Consider the following 17,255-nt stretch of genomic DNA (forward strand, 5'->3'; position numbering starts at 1 on the left):
AGGTTCGCGAGCCCGCTGCGGAGGGACCCAGAGCGGCCATGATGTTCACCGAGCACCGGTCCAGCAACGACCCGAGCTCCGCCACCGCCGCCTCCGCCACGGTCCGCAGGACAGCGGACAGCCGGGCCTCCAGAGCCTCCGGGCCGGACATGACGGTGAGGATACGGACGTCGGAGCCAGGGTAAGGGTCGACTTTGGTCCTGCTGTTCAAGATATTTTGGTTCCTGTTTCTGTACGTCACACTTTTCTTCTTCGCTGGTTTTATTGGCGGATTTCAACCTGCATTCAAAGGTGCACACCGCCCCCTGCTGTAGAGGATCTGTAACAGCAGGGTTTAGTACTGCAGTACAACAGCACATTAGGACCACAGACGGAAATGAAAACAGTCACTATGAGAATGAAGTAGTAAAATATCGAGATAAAACCCGCAATTTTATGAGAATAAAGTTGAATACAAAAAGAGTCATAATTTTACAAAAATAAAGTTGTAATATTTTGAGAATTAAGCCATAATATTATGAGAATAATATTATGAATAAATAAATATCTATTTTATTCATTTGTTTATTTATTTATTTTGTTGTTTTTAATTGTATGGCTTCTTAATCTATGCTTGTATTTTACTCTTTTATTTGGATTTTATTTATTCTTCTGTATAGCACTTGTTTCTTTTTTGTACAGTTTCTCTGTCTTTAAATCTATTCAGTATTTTATTCTTCTGTTTGGTTTTACTTATTCTTCTGTACAGCACTTTGGTCTACTGCAGTTGTTTTAAAGTGCTTTACAAATAAAATTGGATTGCATTGGATTGGAGAATAAAGTCGTAGTTTAAAAAAAAAACCCATCTCATTATTTAATGAAAATAGTGTCGTATGTTGTATAGCCTATATGTCGACTTTATTCTCATAATATTATGGCTTTATTTTTGAAATATTACAACTTAAATCTCGTAAAAGTATGGCATTTCTTAATAACCAGAGATTTCTGCATAGTAATGTATGTATAAAAAAAAAGAACCGCCAGATTTGAAGAAAAGGGCAAAAAATCAAATGAGAAAAATAATTCACAGCAGTCATTTTTACTATTTCAGTCAACTCCAGTGCATTACAGGTGATGAGAAGGTTTTTTCATTCATTTGTTTGTTTGTTTTGAGCAGAATAGTGTAGAACTTGTTTGAACCACAAAAATGTCATTAATTCTAATTCTAAGGTCAAGTAGCATACTAGCATCTGAGTGTTGTTAAGTTTGTTTTCATTTATTTAAAACAGTAACACAGATGCAGACCCTGCTCATCCATCCCAGTGTTTTAATTAACTGATATGTTAGATCTGCAGTTCCGCTCTTTTCAACCCTCAGTGTTAAAACTCCCACAGGCCGTTCGTCCCCGTCGTCTCTGAGCTGGTGTACAGACGTTGTGTGTCGACCGGACTCCTGTTCCTGCTGAACTGAGCCAGTTTGTTTCATCCAACAGCTGTCAGTTCAGAAGGCACCAGAGGGAGGCCAGATGTTTCCTCTAGTCCAGTCCCAGCTCCACATGTGCCCTCTGTCTAAAACAGGGCTCATTTAATGTTAGATGTACCCCCCCCACCCCACCCCCCAAACTGACTGAATAACCACCACCCTCAGTTTAAGGAACATTACACTCCACTACCTCAGTGCAATAATCATGAATCATGCACCTTCTTTTCAGTTTCAGTTTCTTTTTGTGTATTAGTGCTTTTTGAACTTTTGAGCACAATTTCAATAATACCGCGAATTATTATTATAACCATGATAATTTTGGTCACAATAACCGTGATATGAAATTTTCATATCGGTACATTCCCTAGTACCTACAGTTGAGGAATAGTCCCATCTCGATATTAAATATCTTTTTTCTTTAAAATTCCTTTTTTTAAAGTCAGGAGGGACTGATTTAATTCACGTTGTTAAGCAGTTGCCAGGGGGAGGGACAGGAAGCAGCCTTGCACGTCAGGAGACAGTGGGCGTGGTCAGTGTTGTCCTCTTGGGTCAAACACAGGACTTTGGCGTCTATATTATAAAAACCAAGTGGCCTCTGTGTGTGTGGTGTTCTCAGGATTCACACTAAACCCGTCCAGAGCTGACTGCTGCAGTTTGTCATACTTATGTATTATTGGCCCAGGAACAACCAGTGAAAACCGCAAGTTGATAGGACCAATATTTTGGGAGATATCAGTATTTTGGAATACAACAGCCTTATATTCCCGTTGCTATGCCCATGGCGGTTGACAGGAGGTGCAGTACCATCCTCCATGATGGGAAATGAAGTTACAAACAGGAACAATGCATTTACTAACTTTAGTCACTGGATATTGATATGAATATATTTAGTTGTTATTTAAATTTTAAAGAATGATTTACCAAACAATTTTTATGTCAGTACTTATAAAACATAGACTCACATCTTCTCCCAAAAGTCAGCATCAAAACTACCACATCTAGAACTGTTGGTTACCCACAGGTCAACACGCTAGTTTCATATATTACCTGTATATATCCATTATATGTTGTACATATTTATTCCATCTATATTATAGAGTTAGCTTTTTTGTATATTTCAGTATTTCTGGTAGTTTTATGTATTTTCAATATTTTTTGGTACAATTTGTGTGATATTTTTGTACTTTTTTTGTTGTTTGTAGATTCTATTCTATTCTATTCTATTCTGTTCTGTTCTATTCTGTTCTGTTCTGTTCTATTCTGTTCTTACCTTTGTTTCTTGCAGTGACATCCATTGTTATTTTCATCCTGTTTTTTTCATTCGTTCTTTTTTCTTCTGTTTTCATTCCTTTCGTCCAGTGTTGGTTTCGTCTCATCACCTGTTGTCCTGTTGCTTTCATTCCTGTGTTCTTTGACATCACATACGTGTCATGTGACGTGCATTCATTCACCTCTGTGCATGTGCAGAACTTAGCCACTGTGAACAAACCTGAGCTCCCTGTTCAGCAGTGGATAAGCTCTGCACCTGCTCAGAAACACAGACTCCGGTTGGCTCCTGTTCCCTCCTGTCATTTCCGTCTGCAGGTCAGATAGACCCAGGTGTCTTCATCCTCCTCCTCTTCCTCCTCTTCATCCTCCGGGTCCATGCGGTAATCCCTGGCAGTGTGATTTTTCTCCTCATTTCCGAATCCTCAGGCCACAGACTCTCAGACCCTCGGCACACATCCGTCTCCTGTCCTTCCTCCCTGGTTCTCTTCCACATTCTTCCTCCGCCCTCCTTCTCCCATGCTCCATTTCACTTTGGGTATTTCCCTCATTATCTGCGATGCCTCCATCAGAAGCTCCTGAGGGCTGAAGGAGTGTGGCTCCAAACCCAACAGACACAACACCCCTCTGAGGGTCTCTAATCAACTGCCAATATTAGGTTTGGTGGTTTAAGAGAAGGTCTGATGTCCACACATCCTAATGTGGATATATGTGAAGTATGAAAGAGCAGGAAAAACTAAAGGTTTATATAAACCTCACTTAACATGTCTTTAACCCTTTGTTCAGACAATATGAGATTTATGGCATTAATGATTTATACCAGTAATAGACTGAACCAAAATAAGCAAAATTATCCACAAATTAAAAAAAAAAAAAACATGAAGCAAAATGAACAAGAACAAAAATGACCAAAATAATCAAGAAAATGTAAAAATAAACAACAAAATAAGAAGAACAGCACTCAGACAGAGCGCAGACCTCCGCCAAGACAGATCTGCCCCCCCGATCACCACCAAATTACATTTTTCAGTTCTTTTGATTTTGCCTTTTTATACTATATAACAAATGTTTACTATACCCATGTTTGGGATCCTTTTTTTTTTTCAGCACAACGTCATCTATATCATCTGTTTATTATTTTTTCACTTCAACCTACTATAAAAACATAAAAGGCTAGAAAACACAAAAAAATATATAAAATCTGATTTGAAAAATGTATCTACTTTATTGCATACATAACACACAGATGCTTAACGAACCTTATCAAAGACTTTAAAAGTGAATATTGGTTCCAAATATTAGGTATAGAAAACTAAAATTGTAGTAATTAAACTATATACATATATGTGACATAAAAGCAGATCTTACGTAGGTGTTTTCTCCGGAAAAAGTGCAGTAATCAAACAAGGTTATCATGATAATTAGAATTTAATGGTAATACTAACCATCTGCAATTTTACCGCAGTTTATCGTTATACTGGTAATCGTTACATCCCTATCTGAAGGGGAACAGAATTTTATACAAATCCTTTTCTCATAAACAGCAGGTGTCCAATGTAAATACATGACATATAAAATATCACAAAGAAACAGAGCTCTGTGTCAGATGTGGTAGTTTCAGGCCCAGCGTCTCTTTGCGTCTAACATGACTTTAATCCGACATGTCTGTTCTTTAGTAACTGGAGCTGATTTAATGTGAATCATGCTACAGTAAAACCCTCTACATGTCTGATCCACACAGGCTCTGGTTCCAACACATACCCGCCACCGTCATGTTGACATGTGACCTCTGCCAGCTGTTTAATCATGTGACCTCTGACCTCCAAACCCCCAGGGGTCTGAGTCAAATGATCGCAAAGGTAAATACTGAGGTGCAGTCCGATTTAGTGGAAGGACGGGGTTAAATTCTACAACTGTGATTGACCAGTTTGGATGATCTTCCATCTAAAACCTCAGAAAACAGAGTCTGTAAAAAGATGATTATTATTATTTTTATGCTTTAGAGAAAATAGGTTATTCCTAAACTGATTATTCTCACCATCAGACTCCTGTTCTTGATCTGATTTTGTTGTTTATTTGTCTAAAGTACTAATGTAATCTAATTTTATCTAATCTAATCTAATCTAATCTAATCTAATCTAGTTTTATGTTATCTAATATTATTTAATCTAATGTAATCTAATCTACATTAGTACCATTACTTCATCATTCCTTACATTAGTACCATTACTTCATTGTTCCTTACATTAGTACCATTACTTCATCATTCCTTACATTAGTACCATTACTTCATTGTTCCTTACATTAGTACCATTACTTCATCATTCCTTACATTACTACCATTACTTCATTGCTCCTTACATTACTACCATTACTTCATCATTCCTTACATTAGTACCATTACTTCATCAGTCCTTACATTAGTACCATTACTTCATCATTCCTTACATTAGTACCATTACTTCATCGTTCCTTACATTAGTACCATTACTTAATTGTTCCTTACATTAGTACCATTACTTCATCATTCCTTACATTAGTACCATTACTTCATCAGTCCTTACATTAGTACCATTACTTCATTGTTCCTTACATTAGTACCATTACTTCATCATTCCTTACATTAGTACCATTACTTCATTGTTCCTTACATTAGTACCATTACTTCATCATTCCTTACATTAGTACCATTACTTCATTGTTCCTTACATTAGTACCATTATTTCATCATTCCTTACATTGGTACCATTACTTCATTGTTCCTTACATTAGTACCATTACTTCATCATTCCTTACATTAGTACCATTACTTCATTGTTCCTTACATTAGTACCATTACTTCATCATTCCTTACATTAGTACCATTACTTCATGGTTCCTTACATTAGTACCATTACTTCATGGTTCCTTACATTAGTACCATTACTTCATTGTTCCTTACATTAGTACCATTACTTCATCATTCCTTACATTAGTACCATTACGTCATTGTTCCTTACATTAGTGCCATTACTTCATCATTCCTTACATTAGTACCATTACTTCATGGTTCCTTACATTAGTACCATTACTTCATGGTTCCTTACATTAGTACCATTACTTCATTGTTCCTTACATTAGTACCATTATTTCATCATTCCTTACATTAGTACCATTACGTCATTGTTCCTTACATTAGTACCATTACTTCATCATTCCTTACATTAGTACCATTACTTCATTGTTCCTTACATTAGTACCATTACTTCATCATTCCTTACATTAGTACCATTACTTCATGGTTCCTTACATTAGTACCATTACTTCATGGTTCCTTACATTTGTACCATTACTTCATGGTACCGAACAAAGCAGGTCTACTTACTGTTCATGCAGAGGTGGACCTTCCAGACCCTGGAGACCACATTGGACCTCAGATTGTTGACTCACTGTCCTCACTGTCTTGTAATGTGTGCTGAAATTACCAAAAATAGTCACTTGCCTGATCAAAGTTTCAGCTATAGCCACGTGTTATTTCTGTTCAAACTCTAATAATAATTGCTAAAAAGGCGCTGACCGTTTGTGTTGGAGCTCCGTTCTTCCCACCGTTTCCTCCTCAGGTTGAAGCCGTGGGCTCAGACCGATGCTTTCTGTCCGATAAATCGGGCTTTCTGAGTTGACATAGTGTCGTTTGTGCGTTCGCTGAAATCCAGAACAATTCAAAGAGCAGTTTGTTGGTCTGTCCGGGGTCTGCACAAAGCAGCTCTTTGAGTATCAGCCTGTGGAGGAAGTCACTTTGTCTCAATCCATTCAGTTCAGTCAAACTTCATGACATTTACATTCGAGTACAGAGCCACAGTGTCAGCAGAAAAGAGTCCTCCAATCATTATATCAATAAAACCACAAAGACTGAGCCGTTAAAGTACTCTGTCCACAGTCCAAAAAATATTAACATCCTATGAAATAACATCTATCACAGTAAAAGTTTCAATTTTACAGTTTTCAATACAAAAGCCATTGTGGAAGTACTGAAAAGTCTACGAGTCCTCCAATGAAATGTATTAAAATATGAAATATGAACAAATAGTTTATTTTTGAAAAGGTTTCTTATAATAACAGTGTTTGTGACTACTGTAGGTAAAAATCCTCCGTATGATTTTTATTAGTATAGGCTGCCTTATTATATTAATAGGTATAAAATAATTTTTTTCTTAATTTCTTGGAGGGAAAGCCAAAGGGATCAATAAAGACCTATCGAATCTAAACTAATCGAATCGAATCGAATCGAATCTGGTTTGATCTAATATAGTATAATCTGATCTAATCTAATCTGATCTAATCTATTCTAATCTGATCTGATCTAATCTAATATGTCATTTAATCTGATCTGATCTAATCTATTCTAATATAATATGATATGATCTAATATAAACAGATCTAATCTAATCTAATGTAATTTGATCTGATCTAATATAATATAATATAATTTAATTTAATATAATATAATATGATTTAATTGTATCCAATATAATTCTATCTAATTAATTTTATCTAATATATTTTTATTTACTCTAATCTAATTAATATGATCTCATCTAATCTAATATGATCTAATCCATTCTAATTTTATCTAATCTGATGTAATTAATTTGATCTAGTCTAATCTTATTCAGTGTAATTAAATATATCTAATTTGATCTAATCTCATTTTATCTAATCTGATGTAATTAATTGATCTCGTCTAATCTAATCCAGTGTAATTACATTTATGTAATTTTATCTAATCTAGTTTACCTAATCTGATGTAATTAATCGAATCCAATCTCATTTTAAAATGAAACAAAATGAACCAAAAGAAAATCAGAAATAATTAACAACATTAACAGCAAAGTTAGACAAAAATATAGAAAATAAAATAAATAAATGCATAATAAAAAACATTTCTGTGAAATAACTGCTGCATTCTGCTGTTTCCAGTCCAGACAGTCACTGAATGTGAAAAGCCTTAAACCTTTACTTCTACTGGTCCCAGGGGTTCATAGAGCAGTGGCTGCAGTTCTTCAAATGTCCTGCAGATGGCCCTCTGGGTTCAGTTTAATCTGAAATAAATTCAACAGGGGATTATTTTACCACAGAACTAAAGTGTACAAAGGTCATCAGAATGCTGACGACTGTAAATCTAATATTTTCTGTTCAGAATATGTGGTCACTCAAGAAAAATGTAAACACAAATGTTTGAGCAGAACTGAACCCTAAATAAACCGACCCAGGTGTTTTATTTCCACCAGTGAATTAACATTAAATGGAATGTTCAGGATCCTTGTTGGGTTATAAGTGGGATTCTGTGGTTATTGTTGTATTTTCAGTAGAGCTGAAATTATTTCAAAAATTATTTGATTCCAGTTTTCCTGAATCGAAGCTTCGTTTCCTTATTTCGCTGCCATTAAATATTGGTTCCACTGTTGTTGTTTCACACGGATGCGTATTGTGATGCACATGAGGCCATGATCAACACAAACAAACAGAAGAGAGGAGGACAAAAAGGCAGAAAATGTAGATATGTGGACTTTTCTACATTGGAACCAACACTTACTCCTTTAAACTTTGAAGTTTTAACACAAACATGAGTGTGTGTTTGTTTCAGTTGGATGTTCGTTCCATGTTCAGTTGTAAAAGTTTGTCATTTGGATCCAAATGTGTTGAAGACTGCAGTGCACATGTTTAGAGACGGCATTGGACTACTTTGTTTTTTATATCTATAGATATTTATATATACTTTTATAGTGTTGTTATTTCTATGGCAGCTATTTTAAACATCCTTTTAAAATATTTAATTTAAAAATATACAAAAACTATGCAAAGATACACTAAAAATATGTTCAAATGCACAAAAATATACCAAATTTATGCAAAAATACAGTAAAATACACTAAAATATGCTAAAATGCACAAAATATATGGTAAAATGCAGTAAATATACAGAACTATGCAAAACAGACTAAAATACACAAAATACACTAAAATATACATGAATGAGTATATATCTACAGATATTTTTATATCTACTTTTATACTGTTATTATTATTTCTATGCAGATATTTTATACATCCTTTTAAATATTTACATTAAAATATACAAAAAGTATGCAAAGATACACTAAAATATGCTAAAATGCACTAACATATGCAAAATATATGCAAAAATGCACAAAAATATACAAGAACTATGCAAAACAGACTAAAATACACAAGAATATGCTAAAATACACTAAACTATACATGCATGTGTACATCTATAGATATTTTTTTTATATCTATTATACTGTTGTTGTTATTGTTACTTCTGTACAGATATTTTTATACACCCTGTTAAAATATTTGATTTAAAATATACAGAAACTTTGCAAAAATACAGAAAAATATGCTAAAATACACTAAAATATACATGAATGTGTATATTTATAGATATTTCTATATATCCCATTGTACTGTTATTGTTATTGTGATTTTTATACAGATATTTTTATACACCCTCTTAAAATATTTAATTAAAAATATACAGAAACTATGCAAAAATACAGTAAAATACAGTAAAATATGCTAAAATACATAAAAATATACATGAATGTGTAATTTATAGATATTTTTATATATACTATTATGCTGTTGTTGTTGTTGTTATTGTTATTTCTATACAGATATTTTTATGCACCCTTTTAAAGTGTTTAATTTAAAATATACAGAAACTATGCAAAAATACAGTAAAATATGTTAAAATACACTAAAGTACAAGAACTTAAACAAAAATACAATAAAATACACAAAAATATGCTAAAATGCACTAAAATATACATGAATGTATTATCTATAGATATATATCTAATCAGATATTTTATATATTCTTGTACACTGTTATTGTTATTTCTATATAGATATTTTTTGTATATTTTACTTTTATACTTTTGTGGTTGTCGGTTCTGGGGTTGTTTGTCATTTTCAGACATGTCTTTTTCACATTTTCTTTTTTTTTTTCTGTCTATTCAAATAATCGTTTCATTGAATCAAAGACAATAATCAATAGATTAATCGTCTACAAAAATAATTGAAAGCTGCAGCTCTGCAGGAAATGTTTCCTTCCACATTCCATTCACCGTCCATCTGAGTCTGTGCTTATGAAACTAAATGTCCTTCTGCACCAGGTCTCCTAATGCATCACCTCCTGTGAATTATGTTCAATAATCCTCTGTTCTTCCAATAACAATGCACTGTTTAATATAAATATATATAGAGTTCCTCATATACAGACTGTTAAGATTATTAATATTGTGTCTATTCATATTTTAGGTCTATTTTTTTAGTTATATTCTATTTTTATTTTTATTCTGACTTTACTTTTTTTGTGAAATTTTGTGTTCTGTTTTCTTACTGTACTTTTTAGTTTTTGTACTTTTATATTCCTTCTATTGTTATTGTCTTTTGTATTGTTTTTTTTTATTTTTTTATTCATATTGTTGCACTGACTGGAGTAACACTGAACACACAGTGACTATACAGACTTATTACACACATATTACAGTTTTATTCTGGCTCATTCCAGATATTATCCAGGTTCTTTACTCAGATCTTTTTTTTATTCTTCTCATTTATTGTGTGTGGTGTTTGCTCTTGGGTTCTGTTTTTATTGTGTCGTGCTGCTGTAATCTCCCAGTTTGGAATAAGTAAAGTCTTTATTTATTTATCTTTGACTTTTACTTGTTTTATTTCTGGTTGTGTTTTAGATGTTATGTATTCAATTACTGTGTATGTTTTTTTTTTATCAGCTTTAGTTTTTCTTATATTTATTGTTATTTGTACTAGTTTTAGCATATTTTGTATTTTCATCGATGACTTTGGACAGAACTTTGGGTTCTTTGTCTTGTTTTAAATGAGCCGTAGAAATAGAGTTGACCTTTTGACCTTTGACCTATCTGTCTAATTTTCAGGAGGTGTTTTAGATGGCTCATGTGTCCTGAACTCCTCCCCCGTCCCGGTCCTGGATCTCCTCCCTCTGCTCGTCTGCTCTGACACCCAGACCTCAGGACTCACGTGGACTCGTCTGTCCTCGGCCTCCACACGTCCCACTCGTCTCACGCTTCCTCCGATCCGGACCCGACTCGTCCGTCTGCGTCTGTCCGTCCAGGATGAGGCGGAGCCGGGTGCTGCCGCCGCTGCTGTCCGTCCTGCTGGTGGGGGTCCGGCTGTCGCTCCAGGACCCGTCCCAGGTCCCTGTGTCCCAGCTGAGGACGCTGTCCCTGGGCCTGGCTCACCTGCTGCAGGGCGTGGATGAGAACGCCAGGCGGCTGGAGCGGCAGGGGCAGCGGGCGGCGATGGAGCTGGAGGGGGTGGCAACGGGGCTGGAGAACCTCCGCAAACAGAACGTACAGAGAGGACGGACCCACAGACAGGTGAGGACCGGGACATGTCACCTGGACACGTCTCACACTGGAGGTACATGCACAGATCAGCTCAGACCTTCAGTTAAAGCTCAGTGAGTTGGTTTTTTCCCACATTTTGAGCCCAGTTTTCAAGGCAAAGCAGGTTTATTTCTAGAGCACATTTCATGCACAAGACAGTTCAAAGTGCTTTACATAAAACATTAAAAGCATGACAGCAGAAGCAATAAAAAAGTATAGGCATGAGAACAACAAACAAACAAAACAAAATCAGATAAGCAGATAAAACAGATAAAAACTTTCAGCTTAAAAGAATACAAACTCTGTTCAAATGCAGCTGAGAACAGGTGGGTCTGGAACCTGGATTTAAATAAACTGAGTGTTTCAGCTGATCTGAGGTTTTCTGCGAGTTTGTTCCAGACGTGGAGCATAGAAGCTGAACGCAGCTTCTCCATGTCTGGTTCTGACTTTGGGAACTGACAACAGACCGGATCCAGATGACCTGAGGGGTCTGGTGGGTTCATACTGGGTCAGGAGGTCACTGATGGATTTAGTTCCTAAACCATTCAGAACTTTATAGACCAGCAACACAACTGTAAAGTCTATCCTCTGACGGACCGGCAGCCAGTGGAAGGAGCTCAGAGTTGGACTAATGTGGTCCAGTGGAAGGACCTCAGAGTTGGACTAATGTGGTCCAGTGTAAGGAGCTCAGAGTTGGACTAATGTGGTCCAGTGGAAGGAGCTCAGAGTTGGACTAATGTGGTCCAGTGGAAGGAGCTCAGAGTTGGACTAATGTGGTCCAGTGTAAGGAGCTCAGAGTTGGACTAATGTGGTCCAGTGGAAGGAGCTCAGAGTTGGACTAATGTGGTCCAGTGGAAGGAGCTCAGAGTTGGACTAATGTGGTCCAGTGTAAGGACCTCAGAGTTGGACTAATGTGGTCCAGTGGAAGGAGCTCAGAGTTGGACTAATGTGGTCCAGTGGAAGGAGCTCAGAGTTGGACTAATGTGGTCCAGTGGAAGGAGCTCAGAGTTGGACTAATGTGGTCCAGTGTAAGGACCTCAGAGTTGGACTAATGTGGTCCAGTGGAAGGAGCTCAGAGTTGGACTAATGTGGTCCACTTTTGTGGTCTTAGTGAGGACTCTAGCAGCAGAGTTCTGAATGAGCTGCAGTTGTCTAATGGATTTTTTAGGTAGATTTCACTTGAACCAGGGTTCCTGTGGGGTCTTAAAAAGTCTTAAAAATCTTGAATTTACAAATCTGCATTAATCTGCGCTTTAAAAGGTCTTTTAAAGGTATTATATCTGGGGCTGTGTATTGGCAAGAATCTGGCAATTTGATACAAATCACAAAACTAGGATCACGATATGATATATCACGGTATATAATGATACTGTTAAAAAGGTAATTTTAATACCTTTACTTTTAATACCTGATTTTCACAGAAAAAAATGCAAAATACAGAGGAGTATAGTATAATAAATGGTGATAAATCACTTAAGAAAAGGTTAAATAGAAAAATTCATTTGGGAACTGACACATAAGTAGCACTGGGTCTGTACGGGTTAAAATAATGTTTTCTAAAATCAAAACCAACGAATGTAATTTTAATGAGTTAAAACTTTATTTTCAGTTTTTATTGAGACAAGTGTTGATGTTTTTGATCGAAGGTGACCTTTTGTTAAAGTCCTTTAGCTTGTGTTTAACCCCAGTTTCTGTACTTGTACCTTTGGACTCCTCTGCTCAAACGTTCATGAACCGTCTGGACTCTGATGGAACCACCAGGTGAGGAAGGAGCTGCAGGTCCACGTGGCCCAGGGAGACTGGCTCTGGAGGACCGTCAGAGACCTGCAGAGGCTCCTGCAGGATCTGGAGACGGAGCAGGACGCCATGCAGACCCGCCTGGACCGGATCCTCCAGGAGGTGACGAGTCTGACCCAGAACGGATCCACAGGTCGGATCGACCACGGCGCCGTGAAGGTAGGAAACGGACCCGAACTCCACCGATCTGAGCTTATATTCACAGTAGGGTGTAACGATTATCGGTATAACGATAAACCGCGGTAAAATTCCCAATGGTTAGTTTTACCGTTCAAATTCTAATTATCATGATAACCGTGTTTGATTACCGCACTTTCAACTCAAACTTGATCTGGAAAATGGTCAAACAATGGCCATCAGGTGCCATCTTTAATGCACATTTGTATGTTTGATGTTTACATGTTAATATTTGAATGTTTCTGCCAACAGAAAGTACATTGTGCCTATTATTTTAGTTGTTTTTTTTGTTTTTGTTTGTTTTTTTTAAATACAACTTGGTTAAATTATTTCAGTGTGTGTATAAGTAGTTTTTGAACATTTTGAGCACATTTCAACAATACCCTGATAATAATGATAACTGTGATAATTTTGGTCACAATAACCATGATATGAAATTTTCATATCATTACATCTCTAATTCACAGTCACTATTAGTAGAATAGATTTAGTTTCAGTACATGGATGGTGTTAATGCAGTCAGACTGTAGGAAGTGTCACAGTAAAGTCAAATGAACCTACTGGTATTAAACACACTCTGCACTTCAGGTTATAGGTCATATTATTATTTATTATTATTAGGTCATATTGTTTTTCACACTTTGTTTTAGGTCAGAATTCAAAGGTTCTTCATTTTTGTCTGATTTTTTTTTTTTTTTTAATTCTGACCCATCCCCTAAATCCATCCCATAATAAACAGTGTTTAATTCCTACACTAACACCCTTCTACCAAGTGAGTACAAAATACACACTGACACATTTAACATTTGACCTAGATCCAAAAATAATAAATTAACCAGTGTTGGTGTTAATCACTGACAGATGACAGGATGAAGAAAAAAAAGTAATTCAATTTTTACGTAGTATAATGAAATTTAAAAAAAAAAAAAAAAAGTTGGTTTTTGCATAAAAAAATATGGTTTGTTTCCATTACAAACATGACATTTAAAGGTTAAAAATATGGCAGTTACTGAGTAGTTGGTATTTTGTTTTATGTTTTTTGGCTGAAGTTGATGAAATACAAAAACAGTGTAAAAAAGTTAAAAACAAAGTGTAGCTGCATTGGTTTAATAATGGGCCACGTTTCATACTGATGTTTTTATGAAGATTTATTTTAACTCGACATCAGACAAACTCCAACGTGAAAATCCAAAAAACACTGTGACAATGTTAGCGCCATAAACCGAATGCAGAGTCCCATTTTTCTTCAAACAAAGAGTCCGTAACTGCTCTGCATCTCTTTGCGTGCTCTTCCCAGAATCCTCTTCTCATGACCCTTTTATGACCTTTACATAAAAAATTCTTAAATAGAATGGATATTCTTTTTCAAAAGGTACATGAGGCACTATCTCATTTTTAAAGCACAAACTAGAAATCATTCTTAAACAAATAAAATCATGAATTTAACACTTAATATTGTTAACACATTACTCTCTACTCTCTAATGACCACAGTGTCTCAGACAGTTAACCAAACTGTGTGAAAAACCACTGTGTTTCTGATGATCAGAAGGAGCTCTGTGGACCAGAGGGTTAACTCTGACAGAAAGGCTGCACTTGATCAAACATCTACTCATCCTTTCATTACTTTTAATAAACTGCACTAAACATGTGGTTGTAGTCGGTGTTAATCTGCTCTGTGTGTTTCAGTTAATTATGGATAAACAGGCGCGACGCCTGGCCTCTCTCACCTCAGAGGTTTCAGCCCGAGACCGACTGATCAACAGACGCCGGCAGCTGATTGAACACCTGGAGAAGCAGGTACCCGCCCCCTTTTACCTCCATCATCAGCTGGGTTTAATGACAGTTTTCCGCATAATAAAAGCGATGTTTCTACAATTTCAACCAGTCCAGTTTCTGCTTGTAGGTGTTTCCATTGAACAGTGTTTCCTTCTGCTGTGTGGTTCTGGTCCAGTCCTGTCTGTCCACATGTGTTGGTTCTGGTCCAGTCCTGTCTAGTTGTGTTCTGGTTCTGGTTTAAGGCAGATGTTTGACTCAGGTGGATCTAGGGTTGCAAAGTATCAACTGATCCATTAATCATTAGTTGGTTCCCCTTATCGATCGATTAACGATTAATTGATAAGTGGCTATTTTCCTGAGAACCTGAATTTCTTTTTCAATACGGTCTGTAAGAATAAAAGCTAAATATTGTTTCTATACTTCATGAAAAAAACATGTCATATTCCTTAATGATTGATTTATTGAACCATTGGATGCAGTCAGTGTTTCCTGTGGAATTCATCTGTTGGTGTGGCGGTGTGGAATGGGGGGGTACACGTGTGTGTGTTTCGTCGGTGGTGGGGGTGGGGGTTACTCGGCTGCACGTGCACAGTTTGGCTGGGGGATGCGTGCGTGTTTGTTGGTAACCGTGCGTGTGCGTGTGTCACTTTCCGTCCTACTTCTAATACTATGGGGGTACGGGGCGGTGCAGTCCGTGTCCCCGCAGAAGTGAAAGTGAAACTTTTCGCTCATTTATCTTTTCTCCACCTCCTGAAGCTTTGCAAACCTGTGTCCTGAATCAGGAGCCTGGAGGATGTTGTCAACTTCTGTCTCACTGACCGTGGACTAGACCAACCTCCAGGGAAAACGCTATGATCCGACACCAGCCCCACATTTGTGTGTGTATTTATTCGGGGGTGTACCGCTCCCACAAACAGACTGGTCGGTCTGTGTTTGGCTCCACCATGTCCATACAGACATTCTAACCCATCAACACCATGGTCCGGTTCGATGACCGCCTATCCCAGCCGCGGCGTCGCAGCGCGGACAAACTCGTAGCCTTCGGACAGGTGTGGACGGGTGGACAAGGGCAATTATTATTGATTATAATGAAATATATATTGAATCATTAAAAAATATTTTTATTAGCTATTTATTTACATTTTTTTTATCAATTACAAGAAATTTCAGGTAACCCCATTTGAATTCCAGGCGACCCCATGTGGGGTCCCGACCCAAAGGTTGAAAAACACTGACTTAAAGTGTTTAAAGTCAGAAGGGCAGTGTGATGGACATGCACAAATCAGGTACACTGTATAAAATAATAAAATCACATTTCAAGAAGTTCAAAATTGCACTGACATGTATGTGTTTGCTCATTCATAGTAAAACAGAATTTCAGTATTTTTGTGTGTGTTAATGGTGACAGATTCTGCACCAAAGGCGTCGTATGATCATATTGACCCATTTATGTGTAAAAAAAAAAAAACTAACAAAAAAAAAAAACCCTCTGTTCAGATTAAATTCAGGGTAAGTGTGAAGGAAATGACTGTCTACATAATGTATTCCATATATGTCCTGAAGTGATCTATAAACTAACAGCCCCAGTGTGTGTGTGTGTGTGTGTGTGTGTGTTTGTTTCAGGTGTGTGACGTCCACCCGGTGGTGTTCAGGTCAGACGCCTCCAACTGACGAACAGCTGCATCAACACGACGACACAACGCACGCCACAAGACACAGCCGCAATGCAGTTGGGATGTTCAACACGAATAAAAGACACAACTGACGAATGTGTGTGTGCAGTTCATTCAACAGTTCAACAACACAGAAAACAACCACCATGTCCTTAACAGAACTGTGTGTTTGAAAATAAAACTCATGTTGTGGCTCCGACTTCCACAATATTGTTGTGCGATAACTTAGTCGTACAAACAAAAGGACAGATTGTGGCACCTAAAAATAGTACAACTTGTTTTCAGGGTTTTTATTATAACAGATAGTTTGAAAAACATACATATGACATTTTTAACGTAGCTTCTGTATTATGTTAGCATTTCATACTGTACCTAGCTTTGCTGAAATAGTAAAACTAGCTAACACGTGTAGCATTATATCCAGTCCTTAACAAAGACACATAGATCTAGTTTAAAAATACATAAAAACAACACTTTGTAGTCTTGGTTTTATATATTTATCTCACTTTTTTTTTTTTATTACTGAATAAGAACAATGCCTGTTAGCTAAACATGAAGCTAACGCTAGCAACATCAGCAGGATTAGCATAAAGACCAGTCGAAATTCTGTCCTTGTTTGGTTCAAATGCAGCAAAATTCAGTCATTAGTTCCCTAAAAGCTGTCATATTAA

General features: G+C 36.6%; 1 protein-coding gene across 2 annotated transcripts; it reads left to right on the forward strand.

Annotated features, from left to right (window-relative positions):
• The first annotated feature begins 12 nt into the window (after nucleotides 1-12).
• Nucleotides 13-16,676, forward strand: LOC115416564 (uncharacterized). Of its 2 annotated transcripts, XM_030130378.1 has the most exons (6): nucleotides 13-181; nucleotides 4,469-4,586; nucleotides 10,689-11,150; nucleotides 12,921-13,115; nucleotides 14,822-14,932; nucleotides 16,535-16,676. In XM_030130378.1, exons 3-6 carry the CDS (start codon nucleotides 10,887-10,889, stop codon nucleotides 16,580-16,582), a joined length of 618 nt encoding a protein of 205 aa, XP_029986238.1. In that variant the 5' UTR covers nucleotides 13-181; nucleotides 4,469-4,586; nucleotides 10,689-10,886; the 3' UTR covers nucleotides 16,583-16,676. The 2 variants fall into 2 exon arrangements, with proteins under 2 accessions (XP_029986238.1, XP_029986237.1); XM_030130377.1 differs by lacking the exon at nucleotides 4,469-4,586.
• Nucleotides 16,677-17,255: the final 579 nt, after the last annotated feature.

The sequence above is a fragment of the Sphaeramia orbicularis genome, unplaced genomic scaffold (assembly GCF_902148855.1).
Source record: "Sphaeramia orbicularis unplaced genomic scaffold, fSphaOr1.1, whole genome shotgun sequence".
NCBI lineage: Eukaryota > Metazoa > Chordata > Actinopteri > Kurtiformes > Apogonidae > Sphaeramia > Sphaeramia orbicularis.